Below are 22,939 nucleotides of genomic sequence, written 5' to 3' on the forward strand. Positions count from 1 at the left end.
GAACTGCAAACAACAGATCACACGATCTTCACGGTTGGTCCATGAAGTCAATAAAGTTGGCATTGATATTCCATTCTGCGGACGCGGAAGGGAACCCCCAAGAGGCATGGCAACTTGCCCGAGGCCACAGAGCTGGCTGACGTTGGGCCCAGAGCACAGCGTTGGCCTCGTGACTGCCCCGCCCTGTCCCGGGGACACCCACTCTCCCACAGATGGGAGCTGTGAACGCCAGCTGGAGACCAAGAAGAGACCCTGCTGTGCGAAGCACCCAGAAATGCAGACCCCACGGCCTGAGAGATCTCCAGGAACCTGTGCTCTTTGGGGCAGAGGACGCTGGAGCTTCACGTCATTACGAGCCAAGGTTTGGCAGGAAAACAGGTGTGTTCTCTCGGAAAGGTGGTACTGAGGACATCAATTTATACTGGGCTTCTCCAGAAGTGATCAGACCTGCTAGGGCCCCGGGATGCTCCCTCCAGGGCACAGCGTGGAAGGTTCAGATACGAGCTTTGGAGTGAGAAGTCAGAGACCACTCAGGAGCCAGATGCCCTTGCCGAACAAGTCATCCCAACCTTGCCATTTCTCAGTTATCCAGGTTTAAGACGGAGGGAATAATGCCTCTCCAGTATTGACGGGTTAAGTGAAATGCCCTAACCACCACTTGGCACAGGTCCTGGCACACAGTGGACAGTCAATAAATAGCATCTAGAAGAACAGTAATTATTACTCATTATTATTATTATTTCTATTACTGCTGTTATTGTTATTGCTTTGGCCCGCAAACACCATGGAAGTGTCTCTAAGCACTTCTTAGTGGGCCTAAGTAGAAACACCTGCCTGGTAGAACATGCAGGCACAACCATCCCTTTCTCTTTTGTCCCCCACTGAGCCCCATATGCCCATCTACCACTCGGGTGGCCACGTGGTCCCGTTTGCCTGCAACGGTCCGGGTTTCTTAGCACAGGCCTGGTTTACACCTGTTGTCACAGCATCATTATTAATAGTGTCCTGGTTTGGGATGAAAAATTCCAGGGCCCCCCTCGATCAAGCTCCTTTCGCAGCTGAGTACACTCTGCATGGCCCTGGGCTTCCTGAGAGCGAGGACCCGGGGGCCCAGCACAGCACAGCCCAGAGCTGATTCCCCATAAATGTTCCTCAGACCTCATGGAAGCTTCCAGAAAGCCCAGGCGTCCGGCCCCAGCGACACAGGCCCGCCACCCCCCAGACGCCCGGCCCTCTGGCCGCGTGGAGCAAATGGCAGACACAGTACCTTCTGGAATCCCGTCGTCTCCCCTGGAGAACTCTGTGTCTGTTATTTTTAGGGAACGAGAGGAAAAGGGGGGAAAAAAAGAAGTTAAGTGAGTGAAACTGAAGTCCCAACAGGGCCTGTAATGGAATATTCATTTTGTCAGGGGAGTGTTTCTCTAAAACTTCTGGTCATCTGGACAGGCTGAGCCAGCAGGTGATTCGATTTAATGAGCTTTTTAACACACTTCAGCCCAGGTGGGATTCCGTCTGGGCCGGCCTGGGCCCAGGCGGGCGGGGCGTGCGGCCACCTGGCTGGCGCGGGGCTGCCACCTAGTGGCCGATATGGCTGTTTCGGGGCCAGCAAAGCTGGAGCGCCAAAGCTTGGCGTCTGGGGTCTGAGGGCCGGAAGGGGCCCTCCGAGGCCACCTCAACACCCCTCTTCTTGGGCTAACCTCTGTGCCTCAGCTTCCTCATCAATTCTCAGGGAATAATAATAGTTCCTCCTTTATGGGGTTGTTATGATGACATAGCATTTCACAAAGGCTATTATTATTAGTTTAGCTATTATTATTGTTTTGTGTGAGGAGACATGGGGGCCTAAAGAGGGAAGGTGTTTGTCCAAAGTCACAAAGCAGGTTGGTGGAGGAGTGGTACAAGATGCTGGGGCTCCCGGTCCCCAATCCAGCATTCCCTCTATCATGCACCCAACACCAGGGGGCATTTAATGCTGGCTCTGCCTCTTACTGGCTGTGTGAACTTGGGCAAGCTTTTAACTCCTCAGAGTCTCTGCTGCCCCTCTTGAGACTGGAGACCCCATTACTCTGGCAGATGGCTGCTGGAGGACCGAGTGGGAGAATGCACATAAAGATCCCAGCTTCGTAGGTAGCAAAGCTGTCATTACCGGGGCTCCAGCCTCATCGGGTGGCAGGATGGCCAAATGACATCTTGCAAGCCAAGTGCCTAGGACCCGTGTGTCTCTCTCTCCTCTCTCTGAGTGGTCACTTCAGCCTGGTCCATGGAGGCCTGGAGCTGAGTGGATGTGGGCCGATCTATGTCTCCCCGGGGCCTGGGACCTGCGCATCCCTAGCACCTACCAGCAGGTGGCTGGAGTCCTTGAGTTTGGACTTGTACAGCATCCACCGGTAGCGCAGGTCCTCCAGCTCCTCCGAGGTCTCCCTTGCTGGCCCGAGACGAAGGAGGTTCTCAAAGAGATGCTGACCTTCTGGTACCCGAGCCTCCAGCTCCTGAGGGAAAAGGCAGTGTCATATACACCTTCCAAATGGCCCAGATGGCCCCACCTGGCTAGTGAGGAGGAGCCAACCAAATTGTACTTGAGAGGTGGCCGACAGAACACACGAAGTGAGAATCCCACCCGTGCAAATTCCAGCCAAGGCCAGGCACCTGCTCTCCGGAATGTTACAGAATGGACTCCAACCTGACATCCTAGAGCTAAGACCCCAGAGCGCTTGACACAAGAGTTATCATCACGATAGAAGCCGCCATTGTTAAACATGTCTTTGTGCCGGCCTGTCGAAGCCGGGCAGACTGATGTCGAGATTGGGCCAATTTGTCTACCAAAACATAGTATTGTCTCGCCGCAGGATGGCACCTTTATCCTCAGGACTCCTGAGCGCTAGTGTGATGTGGGGGCATGAACAGGGCTCCAAATCCAAGAGCCTGGGTTTAAATTCTGCCTTTGGATCCTGGCTCTGCCCCATCCTACGAGCTGTGTGATACGGGGCACACTGCTTAGCTTCTCAGAGCCCCTGGAATGTGAGCTCTATAAGAGCACTGAGGCTTAACCTGGGGACCTGCAAGTTGTCTCTAATAAGGCCGGAGTTGGGTGGTGGTGGCAGGAAACGAGAGGAGTGGCCGAATATGAGGTAGGAGGTGGGCAGGAAGGACTTCCTGGTCACGGTCAGTGAGGTCCTTGGACGAAACCTCTCACGGAGAACAAAATATTAAAACATTTAGACAGCATGCAGAGTTAGCGAGAGAGAGAGGCACATTGGGGCTGAGAATCCAGAGAAGCAAGCCCAGTGTTCGGGCTGCTTGTGCCCGTAGGACATCTGCCAATCCGGAAGAAATAGTTGTGAGACAGATCTATGCTCTCGGCAGCCTCACAGGCCCAGGGAGGCAAAGGTCAGCCTCGGCCCTGCAGAGGTGCAGACTCTGATAAACCACTCCCCATTGAGCTGAGACTCCAAACGGTGATTCAGAAGTAATCTCGGGTAGTGTGTGGATTTGCAGCCCAGCTTACGTCATCTCAGCGACCCAGGGAGCCTCTAGCTTTGACCTTGGATTCAGTGTTTTCAGAATGTTAAAGCCCCCACTGCCTGGCAGTCACAAACAAAGTCCTCTCCGGAGAAGAGATGATCCTAAATCTCAAATCACTCTTACACCTATTTTGTCAAACACAATGTCCAGCACATAATTAAAGCAGCCACACACATATAAGAAACCAAGAATGCGCAGAAACATTCCTGAAACGGCTTGAGATATTGAAATCACTAGACACACTCTGTAAAACAGCTATATTTACTGTGTTTGAAGAATTAAAAGATAAGCTTAAAAATTTCAGTGCAGATCTCGAAGCTATGAAAAGCGACAGATCTCTAAAGAACCAGGTAGAAATTCTAGAACTGATAAGTACCATGTAAGAAGTTGAGAAGATAATAGACATGGATAACAACAAGTGGGGCACAGCTAAAGAGAGAATTAGTAAAGTGGAAGATGGGTTAGAAAAAACTATCCGGAAAAGGATATGAAAAGACAGAAGGATGAAAAATACACACGAGAGAGTAAGAGATATAAAGCACACAGTGAGAGGGAATAACATACGTTTAAATGACATCACAGAAGGCGAGGAGAAAGAGAAAAAGGCAAAGGTGGTATTTTGAGAGGTAATGTTGGAGAATTTTCCAGAAAGACCCTGGACCACCGATTCAAGAATCCAGATGAATCCCAAGAAAGAAAAATTAAAAAAAATCCAAACCCTACCATAACATAATGAAACTGCAGAAAAATAAGGAAAAAGAGAGGTAGGCTGGAGCCATGTGGAGACAGGCCTTGTGTGATAAACTTGGGGGGTCGAATGCGAGACTGAAAGCTTTTCATTAGGGGAAGGACAAGGTCAGACTTGCAATTTTGAAAGGTTACTCTAGCTGCAGAATGAGCCATGACCTGGATGGGGGCCCAAGAGGAAGAAGGGAGGCCAGCTTGCCATAACCAGGGTCAAGAATGGTAAGCGCCTAGACTAAGATAGCGGTAGTGAGGGGACAGAAACAAAAAATTTCCAGGAGGTGGAGTCAAGAGGGCTTGGTGACTAATTAGATGTGGGAGCAAAAGAGAAAGATTTGTGGTAGATGGATTGCAGAAATGGCTGTGATCCCCTTGGCCCCCCTCCTCCCTGTCACATCCACCTCCTTTGCAATATGACTTCAGAGTTCTTCCCATCAAGAGGTGGAATCTATTTTCCCTCCCCTTGAACCCAGGCTGGCCTTGTGACTTTCTTTGTCCAATGGAACACAGGGGACGTAACATTGTCCCAGTTCCTAGTCTAGGCTTCAAAACACCTTGCATGCTCCCTCTTGCTCTCTTAGACCCTGCCTCTGCTACGAGAAGCCTGGGCTGTCCCACAGGAGGACAGGAGATGCGTGGTCCATCTCATGCTCGTCTCCAACAGCCCACCAACCCCCAGAAGTAGACCATCCAGCTGATCGACAGCTGACAGCAAATAAGGGAGCCCAGCCAAGACCAGAGGACTGCCCAGCCGAACTCAGCCTAACGTGCCAACCTTCAGAATCAGGAGTTAAAGAAAGAGCTGCTCTTTGAAGCCACAAATTGTTGAGGTGCTTTGTTACCCAGCAACAGCTGACTGATAAAGGAGTCATGATTCATGGTGATATTTTCCAAGTTGGGGAATACACAAGTAGGCTGAATTCATGAATGAATGAATGACTCTTCCACAGTTCTTCTACAATATTTAACCAAAAAATTTTAAAAGCCATTATTTATACACAAGCAAGAACAGCTCATGAGCTATGCATGTGCTCCTTTTTTTTTTTTTGGAAAAACTCCCCTGGTGGCAATCACATCTACAGCGCAAACCCTAAGGGCAAGGGGCCTTTCCTTGGGGACAAACCTGCAGCTTCGTCTCTCTGGTCCTCAAGTCCTTGGCTGTGGCAGTTCTCATGGCGATGATTCTAACCAGCTTGGAATTTTCCAGCTGCAACCACTGCTCAAAGTTCCTCAGGAGCTGGGAGAAATCTTCCTGGCTGCCCCCTTCTTCCTGGAGCAGACCTGCCTGCAGGAAAGCACAGCATGACCTGAGCATCAGAGGTGAAAACAAGCCGCTGGCCACGCGTCCCGGGGATTCCATCTGAGGCAGAGGAGTGGGGATGAGGATGCCCAAAGGGTGATGAGAGGGACCTGGGGGGATGAACAATGCATCCCCACTCAATGTGGCCATGTTCAGGGGCCAAGGACATTCCTCACTGTCACCTCCCTGGTCTCCTTGTGGCAGCCACCATTGTCCCTTACCAGGTTGGCTATAATAGTGGTCACCCTTCTGCCACTCTTGTCCCCTTCCAGGCTCTGTGGCCAGAATGATCTGTCTAAAATTTAAGTCCATTCAGCTGAGCCCTCGCTTACACACCTCAGTGGCTTCTCACACTCCTCGCTGTGGCCTGAGAGCCTTAGAGTCTGGCTCTGTGGACCCTGTGGCTTGTGCCGCCGTCCCCCTTCTCTGAGCCCCAGTCCACGGACACGTCTTGGTTCCTTGCGCTCCGGGTCTCTGCACACATTGTCTCGTCTGCATGGAACATCTCCCTCTGCTCCCCTCCTCACCCCAAATCAGCCATGGGGATTCCCGGGGCATTCCGTTTCTCCTGGAGGGGCTTCGCTACCCCACAGCTAGGTTGCGATCACTCTCCTGCAGGCTCCCATATCACCCGGCCCCTCGGCTTTTTGCAAACCCTTATTTAACGGCCTGTGGTCCCCACTTCCTTGATCCTCAAAATGTGCTCTCAGGCATAGGCGTGGCCCAGGAGCCTGCAGAAATGCAGGATCACAGGCCCCACCCCAGAATCCGCATTTTAATACGATCCGAAGGCACATCACAATCTGGAAAGCTCTGTGCTGGATTCTGCGTTCTTGGAGGCTCAGAAGTGTTTCTGTCTTACTCACAGCTGTGCCCAGCTCCACGCACAGTCCTCAGAACATAGGAACCTCAATCCGTGCTTTTTGGATGGAAAAATAAAGGAATGAATGGGAGAATGAACGAATTGATCTGTTCTCCTCGAAGGACAAGGAATGAATTTTTTTCAGTGTGGTTTCTGTGTTTTAAAGGCAGTCAGGAGACGGGACAGATCATAACATGCAGTTAGATAAGTTCTTTTAACAAAATACAACTTATGGCACACAAATCTTGTGTGATTTCAGCGTCCAATCTGGGGCCCGCAGGAAGCTTCCAAGCCTGACACTCTCCTCCGGGCGGGGACAGCTGCCGGTGTTTCTGAGGGTGGGGGCATGTGTGCCCAAGGGATGCCCATGACCTTCCCTGGGGGGCCTGGGTCTGGGGTCTCTGAGTCCCTCTATCCAGCGGCACGAGGGTTCCTTGGGCCTCATCAGACTCAGACAGGCTCAACCGAGACGGGGATGTGGCCAAGTCCTGAGCCGAGCAGGTGGCCCGGGCCAGGGAGGGGGCTTTCCTGGAGACCCCCATCAGTTGACTCAGGACCTGGTCCCTCCCCAGAAGCCCCTCTAGACAGACTCACCTGGCGGCGATACCTGGCAATAGGATCCGTGGGGGTGATGAGAAACCCAGGCTTCGGGATGTTGTTGGTGAAAATCGTTTTCTTCCCCAAATCCACTTCCGTCCTCTGTAGCTGCCGGTTTCTGATGAGGCTGAGAAGACAAACTTTGCCCAGTCAATGCGGTGATAAGATGAGGATTCACCATGTCATGGGAGAAGTAACAGAGGTGGGGCATCGTCGGGTGGGAGGAAGCTTCTGGTCTTCACAAGTCAGTGCCTGTCCTCAGATTTGTCAGAACGTTCCCAAGGCACACGCATTTCCAGTGTCCCAGCTGAGACTCACCTTACCATCATTGAGGTGCATGTACTCACTGATGCGGCCGAGGCCCAAGCCAGAATAGGCTGGAGGCCAACGCCCAAGATGGGACATCTGCCTGCTCTTCCTGCCCTGCTGGGATTGCCAATTGGGCCAGACTGGAGATGCCCAGAGGCACCTGGAGTCATGTCTGGCACATGGCAGAACCCCAGCCTTCTCTTCTAGGAGCACCACCGAGCTCTCCCCTGGATGGGAAGGGGGCATTGTCCGAGACCAGGCCCAGAGCCGGGAGACCCCTCACCTCAGCAGGCTCTCCTCCAGCAGCCTCAGGGCCCGCCACGCCTCCTCCAGCTCCTCCAGCTCCTCCTGGACCACAGCGGCCCCTTCCAGAGAAGACTTCTCCATCACCAGCCAGCCGTGCGCTTTGATCAGGGGCAGCTGGGCCTCCTTCTCTGGGAATTCAGCCAGCAGCCTCTGAAGGACACACACGCACATGCACAGTGAGGTCCTGGGCAGGGGGTCTCTGCTCTGCAGTGGGGCACTTTGGCCTCGCAAGCCTGCTTTTGGGGGTGCAGGGGAGGGAATCAGCATCTCTGTGAGGAAAGCCATCTTACCTCGACTTCGGCCTCTTGGGCCTGAGCATCCCACAGGCCTGTGTCCCCCAGGTGTGACTCCAGCTTCTGAGTGACCACTGCTATCCACTGCCGCAGCTCCAGCAGCTTGTGGCTGAAGGTGCAATGCTCCCGCACGCTCTGCTGGCACCCGTCCACAAGGTCCTGCAGCACAGCCCCAGGGGGGTCAGGGCACCCTGAGCGCTGGCCGAGGCTGAGACCCTGGGCCATCCCACCCCGCAGGACCCCCACATCTGCCTGGGGCCCGGGGCTCCCCAACCAGAGATCCCAAGCAGTAGGAACATGAGAGGCTGGTCCTTCCTGCTCCACAGTGCAAGGAATTTACCCCGGAACGATCAACTCCGCTTTACGTTTATGCAAAGTACCAGGTCTGGAGGAGGCTGTGGGCAGTCGGAGCTCTCGTCCACCACCAGAGTGGGTGTAAACCGGCACAACCACTTGAGAAAACCATGGGTCGGTATCTACGAAAACTGGACTCAAGCATGCCTACAACCCAACCTTCTCACCCCTGGGTGGGTACCCAACAGATGCAAACATGTCTTCACAAAAGACATGCGTGTGGTGTTGCCTGAAATAGCCCCAAGCTGGAAACTACCCAGTGACCACCGACAGGAGGATGGAGGAACACGGTGAGGTGGGTTCATACAATGGAATATTTTACAGCAGCAAGAATGAACAATGCACACAGCAATCTAATGCACCGTTAGATGAATTTATAACTGTCACGCGCACAGCTGGAAACCTACACAAGGAATACGCTCTGTCTGATTCCATTTAAATAATGCATAAAATCAGGCAAACCCAACCCGTGTTGTTCTAAGCTCAAGGTCAGGGTCACCCGCAGATATGGGGGGTGGTGGGCAGTGACTGCAGGGGCCTGAGGGGCTGGTATCATTCTGTTTCATGCTCTGGGTGCTGGTAACATGGATGTAGCCAGTTACCAAAAATTTACCAAGCTGTACTCTTACACGTCCACTTTGATGTGTATGAATATACTTTAATACAAAGTTTTTAAAAGCAGTCTTGCTTCTTGTCCCGTCCCCTGGGTCAGTCATTGCTCAGCTCCGAGGCTGGGGTCTTGTTTTCCTCTGTCTCCATGAAAGGGGGGCTCTGTATCCAGCAGAGCAGCCAGTCTCCGTCCTCCTGGTCGCCCAGCCTGGGACCCTCCGAGCCCCTCCCCTCAGCCCACCACGGGCCAGTCAGGCCCCAGGGCCTGTCGCCCCCTCTCTTGCTGTGATCCTCGGCTGAGGGCCTCATGACTCTCTGCTGGGCCACCACAGGCCCTGCCTTCCTGCATTGCACAGACACTGGCTGACACCACGCGATGCCAGGCCCCTGAGGAGCTGGGGACACAGAGACGGCGCGGTGCATCTGTCCCCCACAACCATTTGACGAGGGCCTGGAAAATTCTCTAAAACTCCACCTCTCTGTGCTCTCACTACCACCGTCCCCGCCTGTCCCCTGGGCATCAACATCAGACCCAATGGCTTCAGTGGCCCTGGTTGCTTGGTGGGGTATGTGCCCCCCAGGGGAACAGGAAGATCACCGGGGCTGGGGGCGGGGAGACTTATTAGAACTTATTAGACTGAAAAAGCCTTGAGTACAAAATAAAATAGCAGCTATACGTCTTTAAAGAAGCATTTAAACCATAAATAAAGAAGTAAGATAGAACTGGAATATCGCCATTTTGCAGCCCCCAATGATGCTCCGTTGTTACTTCTTCTAATTATTGTAACGATCCGTCTGGCTCATCGTCTGAGGTGGGCATTGAAGCCGACAGTCGCTGCTTCTACGGGCTCCTGAGGAGCAGGGCCAGGATATTTCTCTACGCCCCCTCCCTCAACCTGGAGATCGCAAGCTGCTAATTTATTAAATGGAACGAGATGAATTCATCTAGACTTTACGCCTCACTCAGACCGATGGGTCTCTATAGGTGGAGCCAGGTTTTCTGGAAACTCACGGCGGGTTTTGGTGGCTGTGATAATGACAGGGTGGGGGTGACGCCAGCAGACACAGTGAGAGCGATGGGTGCCCTCATCTCCCTCTGGGGAGGACAGTCCACAATGCAGAACCACCCCACGTCCCACAGGTTTTCTCATGACCTCTTTATTGGGACCCGAGTTTAGACTCTTACTGCAGTTAATGTACGAACACAAGAGGTTCTGGAGTTTTAATAAACAGGCTGACTTTTCCAGGAACGCATCTATTTTGTAAACCGATGGAAGACTGCGCTTTGGTTTGACTGAAACTTTACCAAGGCCTGTTCACACTTCAGAAAGTTTCATCACTAGAGGTGAAGCCGGCTATGCCACGTGACTTGGCACCCATGGCTGTCACGTTAAGGGGGTACGTTCTGATTGCCTCCTCGTGTCTTCAGTGTGGCCATCTTGGAGCACTCACATATTCAAAGACATTATCTGACAATAATTACTTTCCTCTTATTTCTCTTTTCTATTGTAGAAAAGGTGTTGTATTAGATTTTTAAATGGTGTGGGTAACTTACATGACCTATGAACTGCAAAGAGGAGGATAGGAGTGTTATTGAAATAGGGCATGCAGCGTCCAGTAGGGTGGAGACCCCTGCCCCAGACTGAGTGTGCTTGCCAGGTGGCTGCCTGAGGGCCCCTTTGCATTCCCAGGGCATATGTGCCAAGTAGACTCAGGACTCCATCCGAATCAGTGTCAGGGTGGGGCCTGGAAGCTGCATTTCCACTTGTCCTCAGGCCAGTTTTGAAGGAGCCTCAGTTCATTCCCACTGCTCAAAGGGGACTCCATCTCGTGGGACATGAGAAAGATCCAGGTGGCCACCAGAGGGCACTGCCGATGAGGCTCCCGGCCAGCCGCCGGGACGCGCGTTTCAACCTGGTGATAAGTCAGCAAAAGCGAGGGCCCTCTGCCTGCCCGGCTGCTGATGGGACGGAGCAGCCTGTTGTGTCCCTGGCTCCTGGCACATGTGGAATTGTCTATTACGTGCTGGCTTGCTGACTCATCCATCTCCTCACTAGAAAGTGGTCTTGGCTGTCCTCTCATGCTGCCTCCATCCTTAGGGCTCAGAACACTGATGGGCATACAGAAGGCACTCAATAGCCATCTGCTGAATGAATGAGGAGGGGAAGGAAGGAAAGGAGAAAGAAAAAGAAAGGTGGAAGGAATGAAGGGAGAGAAGAGGGAGAGGTCCCCAGGAGTGCTGGACTCCAGAGGTCTCTGTCACAGCACAGGCCCTCCGGTGGCCCCTTACCTCCAGAAACCTCTGCAGGGCCTGGTAGTCGGCAGAGAGCTGGTCCATTTTGTGCTGGTGGTTGGAGTTCCCCTGGATGAGAGGCCTCACGGCCTCCACCTGCACCCCCAGGTCCAGCCCGTCCTCCTGCAGCCCCTGCAGTGGAAGAAGGAATGATGGGGGGGTGTCTAGGCTTCCTCTCATCATGGATGCTGATCAGGGCGGGGGGCTCTGAGTGGGAGCGATGGGAGGGTCCTGGGGTGGAGGGGCTCCTCCACACCAGCAGTTGTACCATACGGCCACCTAATGGGCCTCCTCCCAGGGCTGGTGAGAATTTTAAAAACGAGATGCAAATATTCTGAGACACCATGAAAGCAAACTGCTGAGATCAGAGGGCATCTCTGGGGACAAACCGTTGTCCGGACTCCTACTTGATGAACACCTCTCGTTATAAAGAATCACATCCCAAGTTTAGTTTTAAAGCCCCCAATACACTATTTTTAATGTTTTCCAAACAACACTCTCTATTCATGTATGAGCTGTGCTCGGGTTTTAAAAAGATAATTGTTGTATCACATGATGTTAAAAACCAGCAAGCTCCTGGTCCAGCCAACCAATGATCAATGATCAGCCTATTTACGGTCTACATGTGTTTTAAAGCATTTCTCTTAAGCCTTAAATCAGTGTATTTAACGGAAGGCTCCTAGACTCATTAGGGACACTTAGTCAAGTAACTTTAAAAACAAATATCAATGTTAGACTTTGGAACCTTGAAGTAAACAAAAGGGCAGCTTGTCATTCTGTTAGGCTCTGAATCAGCAGTTTGGAGGGGCTGAAGGCTAAAGGCCCTGCTGAGGCCGGGGAATCATCAGATAAATCAGCAGAGGTTCTACTGAGATGATAAGTGAGATCTCAAGTACAGTCGAAGTCCTGGCTCGGCCGCCGCTGCCCTGCAGGTTCCTGCCACAGGAGGGCAGCTGAGCACCTGAGTGGAGGTGACTCGGGCCCCACAGACCCCTTACCTGCAACCTCGAAAGCTGGGCCTGCTTCCCAGGAAGGTCCCGCTGGAGCCCATTCTCGGCTCGGACTCTGACTTGTAGGTCTGAGAGCTTCCTCTGCAGGGGCTCAAAAGCAGCCCCAAAATCTTTGTGCTGAGCGAGCAAGCTCTGGAGAGACACCAACAGGCAGCACACACATTAAGAAATTTCCTCCCAGGCACCCTGTTGTACGACCTGACACTCACAACCAGCTGCTCCTTCTCCAGCCTTCTCCTGGCCCACTCATACGCACTCAGGAGTTGGCGTCGCCTCCTCCAGGAAGCCTTCCCAGAGCCCTTGATGGGGTTGGACATCCCTCCTTAGAGTCACCATAACGTCCCCGCATCACAGTTGCTCCGCCTTCTAGAACAAGGGCTGGAAAACTACATCTCATACCACACCCCCCAAATCCCACCAGAGGCTTGTTTTTGTAAATAAAGTTTTATTGGAACACAGCCACGCCTGTTCATTTACCGCTGCTTTCATGCGACCGTGGCAGAGCTGAGTGGCTGCAGCGGAGACCATGGGGCCTGCAAACCCTAAAATGTTTGCTAAAAGTTTGCTACTTGGACTAGATGAGATCACGGATGTAAAGCTCTCGGCCAGTTCTGGGCCCCTCGTCAGTGCCCCAGAGATCACAGCCGTTACATCATTAGACGCTCAGCAAATGCTTGTTATGCCAAAGCATAAACTGTCCACAAGGAGCCATGTCACGTCTTTGGTTTAGTGGAGTCATTTCGAAATGGGTCCCTAGTAGTAAGAGCTCCCAGCTCTCTGTGGTTTAAAGCCTACAAGCGTTTTCTCTGTGTTTTCTCATCTGACGCTCCCCGGCTCTCTGCAGAGAGCAGTTCAGGTTGATGGCAGTGTAGACAGGGGATCCGGGGGCAGGGGCCAGGGGCAGACAGGTGACTAGGAGACCAACTGGACGGATCACACAATAATCTTACCCAGTTTATAGACAAGGAGCCTGAGATTGTGGGCGACAAAGGGACGTGCCCAGGGCCACACAGCGGCAAGGGCTGGAGCTGAGGTTAGAACGCAGGGCCGCCCGCCTCCCGGGAAGAGTGGCCCCCAGCGCCAGTGCCGGGCTCGAGCGCCGAGCAGACAGCCGGAGATGCTCACCTGCAGTTTGCTTTTCCTCTGCAGAAGGCTGTTGAGCAGCAGGTCTCTGTCCCTCACGGAACTCGCCACCTGCTCCAGCAGGGCCGTGGCTCTCTCCTGGCCAAAGACGCTGCTCAGCAGGTCCTTCCGCAGCTGCAGCATGGTCAGCGGCTCCTTCAGGCGGGAGCTTTCGGCCAGGGCCGCCTGTGGGAGACAAGCCTCCTTTAACCCAGAGCACAATGGGGCAGGACCAAGCTCAGGGACAGCGCCAGGAGCACACTGTTCTGCTGCAACTGCTTAGCTGGCTGCACCTCGGTGCAGGCTCTGAGGAAGCAGGAGAGCCAGGCGGGCGGGAAGGTGGCGGGGGGAGGGCGGTCCTGAATTTCAGGGTTAACCTGATTCCTCTCGCGCCCGACATCCCTCCCACTATCAAAGCCTGGGCCAGAATTCTCCCTCCTACAGGTCTCGGAAATCCGCCTCCTCTCCATTCCCACTGCCACTGCCCAAGGCGCATCCTCAGCCTTGCTCACCCAGATCCCCGCAGCTTCCGACCACCCACTGCCCCTCAGCTGCCCCCAGAATCGATGGTCCACACTGTAGCTGAACCTAAACCAAATCAGTTTGATCCTCTACTCAACAATTGCCCATCACTGACAGCCCCAGGTGGTGTTTGGGACATCTGGAGGGGGCTAAGGGCCTATGGAACATGATCAGTGGGAAATCAGGAAGGCTCCTCAGAGGAGGCTGTCGCCTCCTGGTGGACACTCCCCGATGGGGAAATCTGAGAAGGCTGCTCAGAGGAGGCAGTACTGACAACAGCCCTGGAAGGGCAGAGGGCGTGCTAGAGGAAGGGCAGCATAAACACAGTCGGCCCAGCTGGACTGTAACGTGCAGATGAGAGCCTGCGCTTTGCGATCAGCCGCACAGAGGTCAAGGCTCGCTCTGTAGGGGTCACCTTCCCCCACCATTCACCAAGCCCAGACACGATATCACGGAGGTTAAGAATTCAGGCTGGGGAGTCGCGATCATGAGTTTGGGAGGCTACACACTAGCTGGGAGGCCTTGGGCAGTGCATCACAGCATTCTGGGCCTCAGTTTCCTCCTCTGCAATATAGGGGTAGTCACGCCCCAGCTCACGGGCTTGTCCTGAGGCCTAAACGAGATAATGCCTACAGAGCATTTAACATGGTGCATGACGCAGTGAAGGCAGAGCGAAACAGCTCTTCTCAGCTGTGATCACCTAACCCGCTGTTGTGGTTGAATTGTGCCCCAGGAAAAGATATAATGAAGTCTTAACCTCCGACCTTATTTGGAGACAGGGTCTTTCCAGAGGTGACAGAGACAGAATGAGGTCTTGAGGGTGGGCCCTAATCCAATGACTGGTGCCCTTACTAAATGGGGAAACTCGGACCCAGACACACACGGACAGATGGTAGACAATGTGAAGACACATGGGGAGAAGATGTCCACGTGACGGCAGAGCAGAGAGTGGAGTGATGGAGCCACAAGCCATGGAACCCCCATGACTGCCAGCCAACAGCAGACGCGGGAAGAGGCCAGGGAGATTCCCCCCAGAGCCGGCGGAGAGAGCAAGGCCCTCCTGGCCCTTGATTTTGGACTTCCAGCCTCCAGAACCGTGAGAGGAGGAATTCCTGTTGCTTTACACCCCCCAGCTTTGGATACTCTGTGACCGTCGCCCTAAGAAACTACGACCTCAGCCATGCCCTGCTCGGGGGCTCGAGGCTTCCGTTCCAGAGGAACTTCGTGGATCCATAGTCACTCTGGGGCTCGATGCTGGAGCTGAGTCAAGGAAAGAAGGCTGGCAGCTTGAGCCCTGGCCCGTAGAGTCCATCCCACCCGGGCAGGCCGTGAGAGAGAAGCAAGCCCTGCTCCCCACCAGCAAACAGCAGACAAATAGGAACAAACCACAGGCCTGGCCCGACTTGTTCCAACCCACGGCTCCATGAAATTCTGCGCCGAGTCCTCGGTCCCAATCTAGAAAGACAGCACCTCTCCTTCCTGCCTCAAGGGGGTCCCAGTTTGCTTTCTATCCGAGTGGGAAGGATAAGGAGGAAATGTAATTGCAAACTGTTAGGGGGAGCACTTGCTGTGAAGTCAGACAGGTCTGGGTCAAAGCCAGCCCTGCCACTTAATGCTGTGTGACCTTGAGCAAGTGCCTTCCCCTCTCTGAGACTTGGCTTCCTCAGAAGTCAAATGACAATAATAAAGTTGTTCTGCCAGCCTCACAAAGCTGCTTCCCGAGCCAACATGAAAACAGGGCTGAGGACAGTAGACGAGAGTCTAGGACCCACCGCACTGGCCCCAGCTTTGCCTCTCTGGAGCAGAGTGACCTTGAACAAGCACCCCAACTTCCCCCTGGTCCCTCATCAGCAAAATGAGGAGAATGGTAGAAATGGAGACAAAGATCTATGTAGGTAGATATTCAGCATATGTTAATTATGACGATGAAAACTGGAAACCCAAATATCTAATTTCAGATACGCTAAATAAACAACAGCATCCCCCTGAATGGAATATTATGCAGCCATTTAAAGTGATGACTGCTTTGAACCATCGTAAATGAAGCTGAGAAAAAGCTCATTTGTGTCAAATGAAAATACCAGAATTTATGACTACATAACATGACCCCCAAGTACAGAAAAATTGTAATAAATTAATTAAAGCTTCTGCCTATTGGTGATCATATCTCACGGAAATGGCTAGATGGATAAAGGGTATATTCAGGATTGTCTGACCTAAAATTGAGGTTTATGACACAGGGCCAGCCCAGTGGCACAGCAGTTAAGTTTGCATGTTTCGCTTTGGCGCCCCACGGTTCACTGGTTCGGATCGTGGGTGCGGACATGGCACCGCTTGGCAAGCCATGCTGTGGCAGGCGTCCCACATATAAAGTAGAGGAAGATGGACATGGATGTTAGCTCAGGGCCAGTCTTCCTCAGCAAAAAGAGGAGGATTGGCAGCAGATGCTCAGGGCTGATCTTCCTCAAAAAATAAATAAATAAAAAAGAAAGGCCGTGGGGCTGGCCCCGTGGCCGAGTGGTTAAGTTCGCGCGCTCCGCTGCAGGCGGCCCAGTGTTTCGTTAGTTCGAATCCTGGGCGTGGACATGGCACTGCTCATCAGACCACGCTGAGGCAGTGTCCCACATGCCACAACTAGAAGAACCCACAACGAAGAATACACAACTATGTACTGGGGGGCTTTGGGGAGAAAAAGGAAAAAATAAAATCTTAAAAAAAAAAAAAAAAAGAAAGGCCGTGCTCTACGGCTTGACTATGATGACAGCAAACAAGCTCTCATTCTAACGTGAGCCCCAAGTGGACAATCAAGAGAGCAGACACTCCAAAACGCAGGCCCTGGTCCATGGCCGGGTAGTGTGCTCAGTCAGGGGTGAGTAGGGGCCAAGTCTGGTTAATGATTCTCCCCATAATACCAAGTTGGACCGAAAACGAGATGGAGAAAGTGCCCCATGGTAACGGCGGTCCCGTGGCTCATGGGACTGTGGGTGCTTTTTATTCTCTTCCTCACAAATCTTTACCTTCTCCACGTAGGCATGACTTTTATAAGCAGAAGGAAAATTAATATAAAATGGGCTCACACCTGATACTCTCCTGTGTCTCCTCCCACTCTTTGTGTCCAAGATCTCTAGACCCGAAAGCGTTTCACGGGCCTCAGAGCGCCAGGATACCATAAGGCATTGTTGACAGGCAAATGGGAGCTACTGTGTTGACAGGTATTTGTGACAGACACTGTTGGCTGCTCACCCGACAGCCATTCCTCCTTCTTCCTCAACAAGCAACCAAGATTTTGTGTGGGTGGCAAAGTGCCCAGTTCCAGGGTTATGACTATAATTGGTATAAGGCACTCACAGAGATCCCATCATCTCCAGCTAGTGATTGGTCCGAGGATGGTCATGTGACCTGGTCTAGCCAATGAGATGTAAGGGGAGTCAGCTGAGGCCTCTGGGAAGAACTTGCCTCTCTGTTGGAAATGGCAGATGGAGAGTGCCCTTTTGTCCCCATGCCATTCCTTCCTACACAAGACTTTGCTGTTCACTGAGGACGCATGCTTGCAGTGGTGGCAGCCATCTTGGGGCCATGAAGGGGGGCATGGCTTAGAGCTGGAAAGAACTTGAGTCCTGGATGACACTGTTGAGATGTCAAGCCAGCCCTGGGACGACCTGAAGGTCTCTGTGTCTTAAGCCACCATTGGTCAGGTTCTCTGTCACTTGTGACATGCATCCTAACTGATACACAGTAAAGGTAATGACCTGACCAGCTTCTCTATCTCAGAACTGCTCGTGCTTCCACCAGAGGACTGCCTGCAATGGGGTCCCAAAGAGAAGGGGCGTGCGAGGGTTGGTGCAGAGTCCTGGGGTCACACAGGCATCAGGCTTCACCTTCGACCCAAGAACTGAGGATGACCTTTGTCACTGATAACAAGTGTTGACACTTGCTGTGCACACAGGACTCCTGTGCTAGATGGTGCCGTGAACTCTACCTACACATCTGGAGGACCCAGGAACACGCCTTTCCCTGTGAGAGGGGCTGATACGCCAGGCTTGGCTGGTGGCCTCCCCCAGCAGCACCCTCCTGGCAGGACCCCGGTTACCTCAATCTGGGGCAGGAAGGTATGAATGGAGGGCAGGTCTGGCAGGCTGGTGGTAACATCCAGGAGCCTTTGGGCCAGGGCTTTCCACAGCTGCAGGTCCTGCAGAGGCCGCTGGAAACGCTGCCACAGCTCCGTCCCCGTGGCATTCCGCAGCCTGGTGCTCTTTCCCTTCATGCTGCAGGGGCCATGGAAGGAGGAAACCAAGGGAGGAGAGAGTGGGGTCAGTTTGGAATGGGGCCTCTGCCTGAACCCCCAGGGAGCCAGGCTTGCACTGCTGGGAATGTGGGATCCCAAAGGTCTATGTCCCCTGGAAAAAAGTGCACTGGGAGTAAGCCAGTCCTCAGACAGACTTGTAGGCCAGCTCCATGGCCAGCGACCTCAAGCCTTGCAGAGGAATTACAGAGACCCTGGGCTGATGCAGCCTGCCCCAGGCACCTACCAGAAGCAAACGAAATCCTCTTTTGAGTAGGAGACCATCACCCCAGGCCCAAATAATTTTTCAAATGCAATATCCAGCACCCAGTCATAAATCATAAATAGCAGCACATGAAACCTCAGCAAGAGCAACTGGAGGGAACGGGAGATGCTCGCCACCCTGTCTCACCGTCTGCTCTGTGCACAGGAAATTCAGGCCCCTGCCGCCACTTAGCATCCCACGGGGGATCCAGGCCCCCGCTCTGGTCCTGCAGATGTGGGGCCTGAGCACACTGTGGGGTGAGAGACACACAGCTGGGGGGAGCTCCCTGAGCTCATTCTGGAGGAACCCCTCCATCAGGCAGAGGAGTGGGAGGTTCTACAGATACGTGGATAGCTGTGCTGTGTTGAGAACACCTCTGAGGCTCCCGCAGCAAAAATAGCTACAGATTTCAAATTGACACTGTGCTCAGTTCCACGCAGGGTGGATATTTGATCCGCGGTCTTTGCTGAGCTAGGAAACCGGATATCCTGCCTCGCCTGAGCCCATGGGCTGAAGGGGAGGTAGAAGCTGGTCCGGGACAGGCTCAGATGCTTATGCCATCACCGTCAGAAGGCAGGGGAATGGGGTTTGTCTAGAAAAGCTCTCCCCTTGGGCCATCACATGGTGGACCTGTGCCCTGTGCTAAGCTGCATAAAGAGACTTGATGGAAATGGGTGAATGAGCCACTTAGCATGGAAAAAAGCAAGGTTCAGGTCTCCTTCTGGCAGCAAAATGCAAAACACGGTCAAAGGAGATAGCGCTGAGCAGAGTGACATCCTGTGACAGCCAGTCGCTGGGAGGTGCAAGAATTATTTAAGAGTTAGCAGGCTGCAATGGGACTTCATCAGACTAAAGAGCTTCTTCAAGGCAAGGGAAAACAGGATTGAAACAAAAAAACAACCTATAGTTGGGAAAAAATATTTATAAGTTATATATCCGACAAAGGGTTAATCTCCATAATATATAAAGAACTCACACAGCTCAACAACAACCCGATCAAAAAATGGGCAGGGGACATGAACAGACATTTCTCCAAAGAAGATATATGGATGGCCAATAGACACATGAAAAGATGCTCATCATCACTAATCATCAGGGAAATGCAAATCAAAACTACACTAAGATATCACCTTACACCTGTTAGAATGGCAAAAATATCCAAAACAAAAAGTGACAAATGTTGGAGAGGTTGTGGAGAAAAAGGAACCCTCATACACTATTGGTGGGAATGCAAACTGGTGCAGCCACTATGGAAAACAGTATGGAGATTTCTCAAAAAATTAAAAATAGAAATACCTTATGACCCAGCCATCCCACTACTGGGTATCTATCCAAAGAAATTGAAATCAGCAATTCCAAAAGTCCCATGCACCCCTGTGTTCATTGCAGCATTATTTACAATAGCCAAGACATGGAAGCAACCTAAGTGCCCATCAACTGATGATTGAATTAAGAAGACATGGTATATATATATATATATATATATATATATATATATACACACACACACACACACACACACACACACACACACAATGGAATACTACTCAGCCATAAAAAAGGATAAAATCGTCCCATTCACAACAACATGGACGGACCTTGAAGGTATTATGTTAAGTGAAATAAGCCAGACACAGAAAGACGAATTCTGTATGACTCCACTCATAGGTGGAAGTTAAACATATAGACAAAGAGAACTGATTGGTGGTTAGCAGGGGAGACGGGTGTGGGGGGAGGGCACAAAGGGTGAAGTGGTGCACCTACAACACGACTGACAATAATGTACAACTGAAATTTCACAAGGTTGTAAACTATCATAATCTCAATAAAAAGTTAAAAAAAAAAAGAGCAGGCTGCAAGAGACAGCAAGCCCCTCTCTGGGAGATGCATTGGGTGGGGTAAGGGGGCCCCTTGAGCCTGGGGTTCAGGCACGGTGAGTCCACCCACCCTCAGCCTGTCCAGATACCTCTGGTACTCCTGGATGGCTGCGACGACGCCGTCCGAGAGCGGCTGCAGGTCCTGCGGGAAGGCGATGAGCTCCTTCAGCTGCGCCTGCAGCCAGTCCACCCGGGGCTCCTCCGCGGCCAGCGCCGCCCGTGTCGCCTGCAGCACAAATGACCCCCGAGGGGGCAGGTGAGGTTCTGTGACAGGACAGGGGTGTGTGTGCAGGGGGATGAGCATGGCCAGTGGGGGTGGGCCAGCCTGGAAGAAAACTGTGACCAGAGGCAGAGACTGGGGCCCCCGTGAAATCAGCGCCCCCTCTTACGCCTCCTGCTCTCTGAAATCGAACACGGCATTCACTCCTGCAGAGCTGCACTTTTTCTCTCTTACCATTGACCCCGTGGCATCGTCCTGACGAGGACCAGCAGCTAAGAATACAGATAACTAACATCTGGGGAGCACTGACACTGTGCTGAGTGCTCTGGTGTCCCATTCAGTTCAGCCTTGCAAGGATCCCGGGAGGTAGGTCTCTGTGTCCCCACTTTATACACAAGGAAAGGCCGGCTAAGAGTTTTCTGATGGTTGCAGAGCTGGCAAAAGGTGGACCTGACGTCGGAGCTGGACCTGCTGGCTCTTAACCTGCCTCGTCAGCACCAGAGGACGTGGAGGTCTGAAGGTGCTCTGAGAATTGGTTATCGTTATGATCAGGCGGCTAGGATGTTTGCACTGAGCCTCCTGAGCCGCTCCACTCACTGCGTTCCGACGCTCCAACCAGGCCTTTCCCTGCTGTCCTGGGAAGTGCAGAGTTTCACCTTGACCTTGACTCTTGAAGGGCCCATGCGTGGGAGGAGGCAGAACGGGGAAGTGGACAGTGCGTGGCTTTGGTGTAGCCCAGGCTGGCCTGGAAACCCGCCTCTGCACCCCTTCCTAGCTGTGCAAGCTTGGGCTGTCCCCTCATTAGCAAAACAGGCCTTTCCCCCACAGCTTGACAAGGTGACGAGGCGCTGAGTACAGAGCAGGGGCCCGCCTCCACTCTCCCAGGGGGCAGCCTCGGGTTCCACCCAGATCCTCCATGCCCAGGGACCAGGGGCAGCTCCCATCTGGCTCAGTCCCTAGTGAGCCACAGGTGAACAGGGAGCAGAGTTTTAAATCCGAGGGAGCAAGCTCAAATAGAGGGAATGTAGGCAGCGGCTGGAGGCCAGAGGGGGCGCTGTGCAGGCAGCAGGATGAAGAACCTGCCCAGCCAGGCCTGTGTATCCTCACAAACATTCCTGTCCACGTTCAAATATGAAGCCAATGTAATGAAATCTATACAAGTTTCCATAGACGATGAAAACACAATTGGCTTGTGTAAACTGGCAGTTTCCAAACCATCCATGCAGAAGCTGGCACTTCAGCCCCCAGGAGGGCTGGCCGGACTGCAGGCAAGCGGAGACGCAGCCGGGCAGAGCCGGGGTCTGCAGGGGGAGCGGGACCATGGGCCGCCTCGGGAGAAAGGCCTGTCCAGACCACAGGGAGGTCAAGAGCCAATTGGAGGCCAGGCAGGTTGCAAAAATGCCAAAGGCCCTGGGTGCTGGAGACGCAGCAAGTGACCAGGGAGCCAGAGCAGGAAGGACGCTGCCCCACAGCCCTGGCCTGGCTAAGCTCCGGCCCTCTCTGGACGCGGTTTCCTTCCTTGTGAAATAAGAGGGGCCCTGCCAGCCCTGCCATGCTGAATCTGCACCCATGACGCTGTCATCTTTAGTTTGTAGGCGGCCTTGGATGCCTGGGAGGATGGGCCCTGCTAGGCAGCTCCGTTTCCTGACCATCTCGCGCGTTTAGTCACAAAACTGCTCTGATTTCAACCTTAGGTGCTAAAAGGCCCCCTGAAATGGACAAATGGTCCTGCCCTGGTCAGCACAGGGAGGTCACAAATCACTCCTGTCCCCCAGCTCTCTGTGAGGGAGGGTCTTGGGACCGCAGGTGGAGAGATCAGCCAGTGATCACAGCCGGACGAGCACCCACGTCCTTCCTGCTGGTCTGCTCCTCTGTTATGCTCATTTTCTGAAACTGGGGACCTGAGCTGGCCCAGCAGCCAGAAGCGCGCACTCTTGAGTCAGACGGCCTGGGTTCAAGTCCAGACCCTGCATCCACCTGTAGGCTGCACAACCACTGGGAAGGCCTCAAGCCTCCCAGTGCCTCAGTTTCCCTGTCTAAAAGAGGGTTCGTGACAGCACCCTTTGCGTAGGGCTGTGCAGCACTCAGAACAGCATCCACCGGGTAAATAACGACCTCACCGTGACAATGCGGAAGGTGAACACGTGCCTCACAGAGACTTTCTTTACAAATTGTTCTTTCAGCTGAGGCCCTGACACAACCTGCTTCCCTAAGTCTGCCTGTTTCTCAAAAGAGGGCAAACAGTCCAACTTTCTTTTTTGGTGCAAGCCAGGGTGACTGCAGTCAACCTTCCCCTGCTCTGCTGGGCCAAGGGTGCCCCCAGCCCAAGCCAGGCCAGCTGCCTCACAGCCACACGCCTGGCCTTGTCCCTGGGCATGCAGTCACTCCAGAGGGCTGGGCTGGAGCAGGTCAGGAAAGTCTGCTTCTTGCTGGAGGACACATAATAAGAAGT

The 22,939-nt window shown here is 53.0% G+C and overlaps 1 protein-coding gene across 5 annotated transcripts in view; it reads right to left on the bottom strand.

Moving 5' to 3' along the window:
- SYNE3 (spectrin repeat containing nuclear envelope family member 3) overlaps positions 1 to 22,939 on the bottom strand; it is a 99,260-nt gene that overhangs the window by 17,559 nt on the left and 58,762 nt on the right. For all 5 annotated transcript variants that reach the window (XM_070249789.1, XM_023628340.2, XM_023628341.2 and 2 more), the window contains exons 7-17: positions 20,357 to 20,493; positions 17,934 to 18,108; positions 13,325 to 13,507; positions 12,188 to 12,331; positions 11,187 to 11,321; positions 7,931 to 8,092; positions 7,618 to 7,790; positions 7,023 to 7,152; positions 5,390 to 5,551; positions 2,340 to 2,489; positions 1,268 to 1,306 (exon numbers count right to left, since the gene is read on the bottom strand). In XM_070249789.1, coding sequence (XP_070105890.1) covers positions 1,268 to 1,306; positions 2,340 to 2,489; positions 5,390 to 5,551; positions 7,023 to 7,152; positions 7,618 to 7,790; positions 7,931 to 8,092; positions 11,187 to 11,321; positions 12,188 to 12,331; positions 13,325 to 13,507; positions 17,934 to 18,108; positions 20,357 to 20,493 — 1,590 coding nt within the window. The remainder of the gene's footprint in view (positions 1 to 1,267; positions 1,307 to 2,339; positions 2,490 to 5,389; positions 5,552 to 7,022; positions 7,153 to 7,617; positions 7,791 to 7,930; positions 8,093 to 11,186; positions 11,322 to 12,187; positions 12,332 to 13,324; positions 13,508 to 17,933; positions 18,109 to 20,356; positions 20,494 to 22,939) is intronic.

The sequence above is a fragment of the Equus caballus genome, chromosome 24, assembly GCF_041296265.1.
Source record: "Equus caballus isolate H_3958 breed thoroughbred chromosome 24, TB-T2T, whole genome shotgun sequence".
Classification (NCBI taxonomy): domain Eukaryota; kingdom Metazoa; phylum Chordata; class Mammalia; order Perissodactyla; family Equidae; genus Equus; species Equus caballus.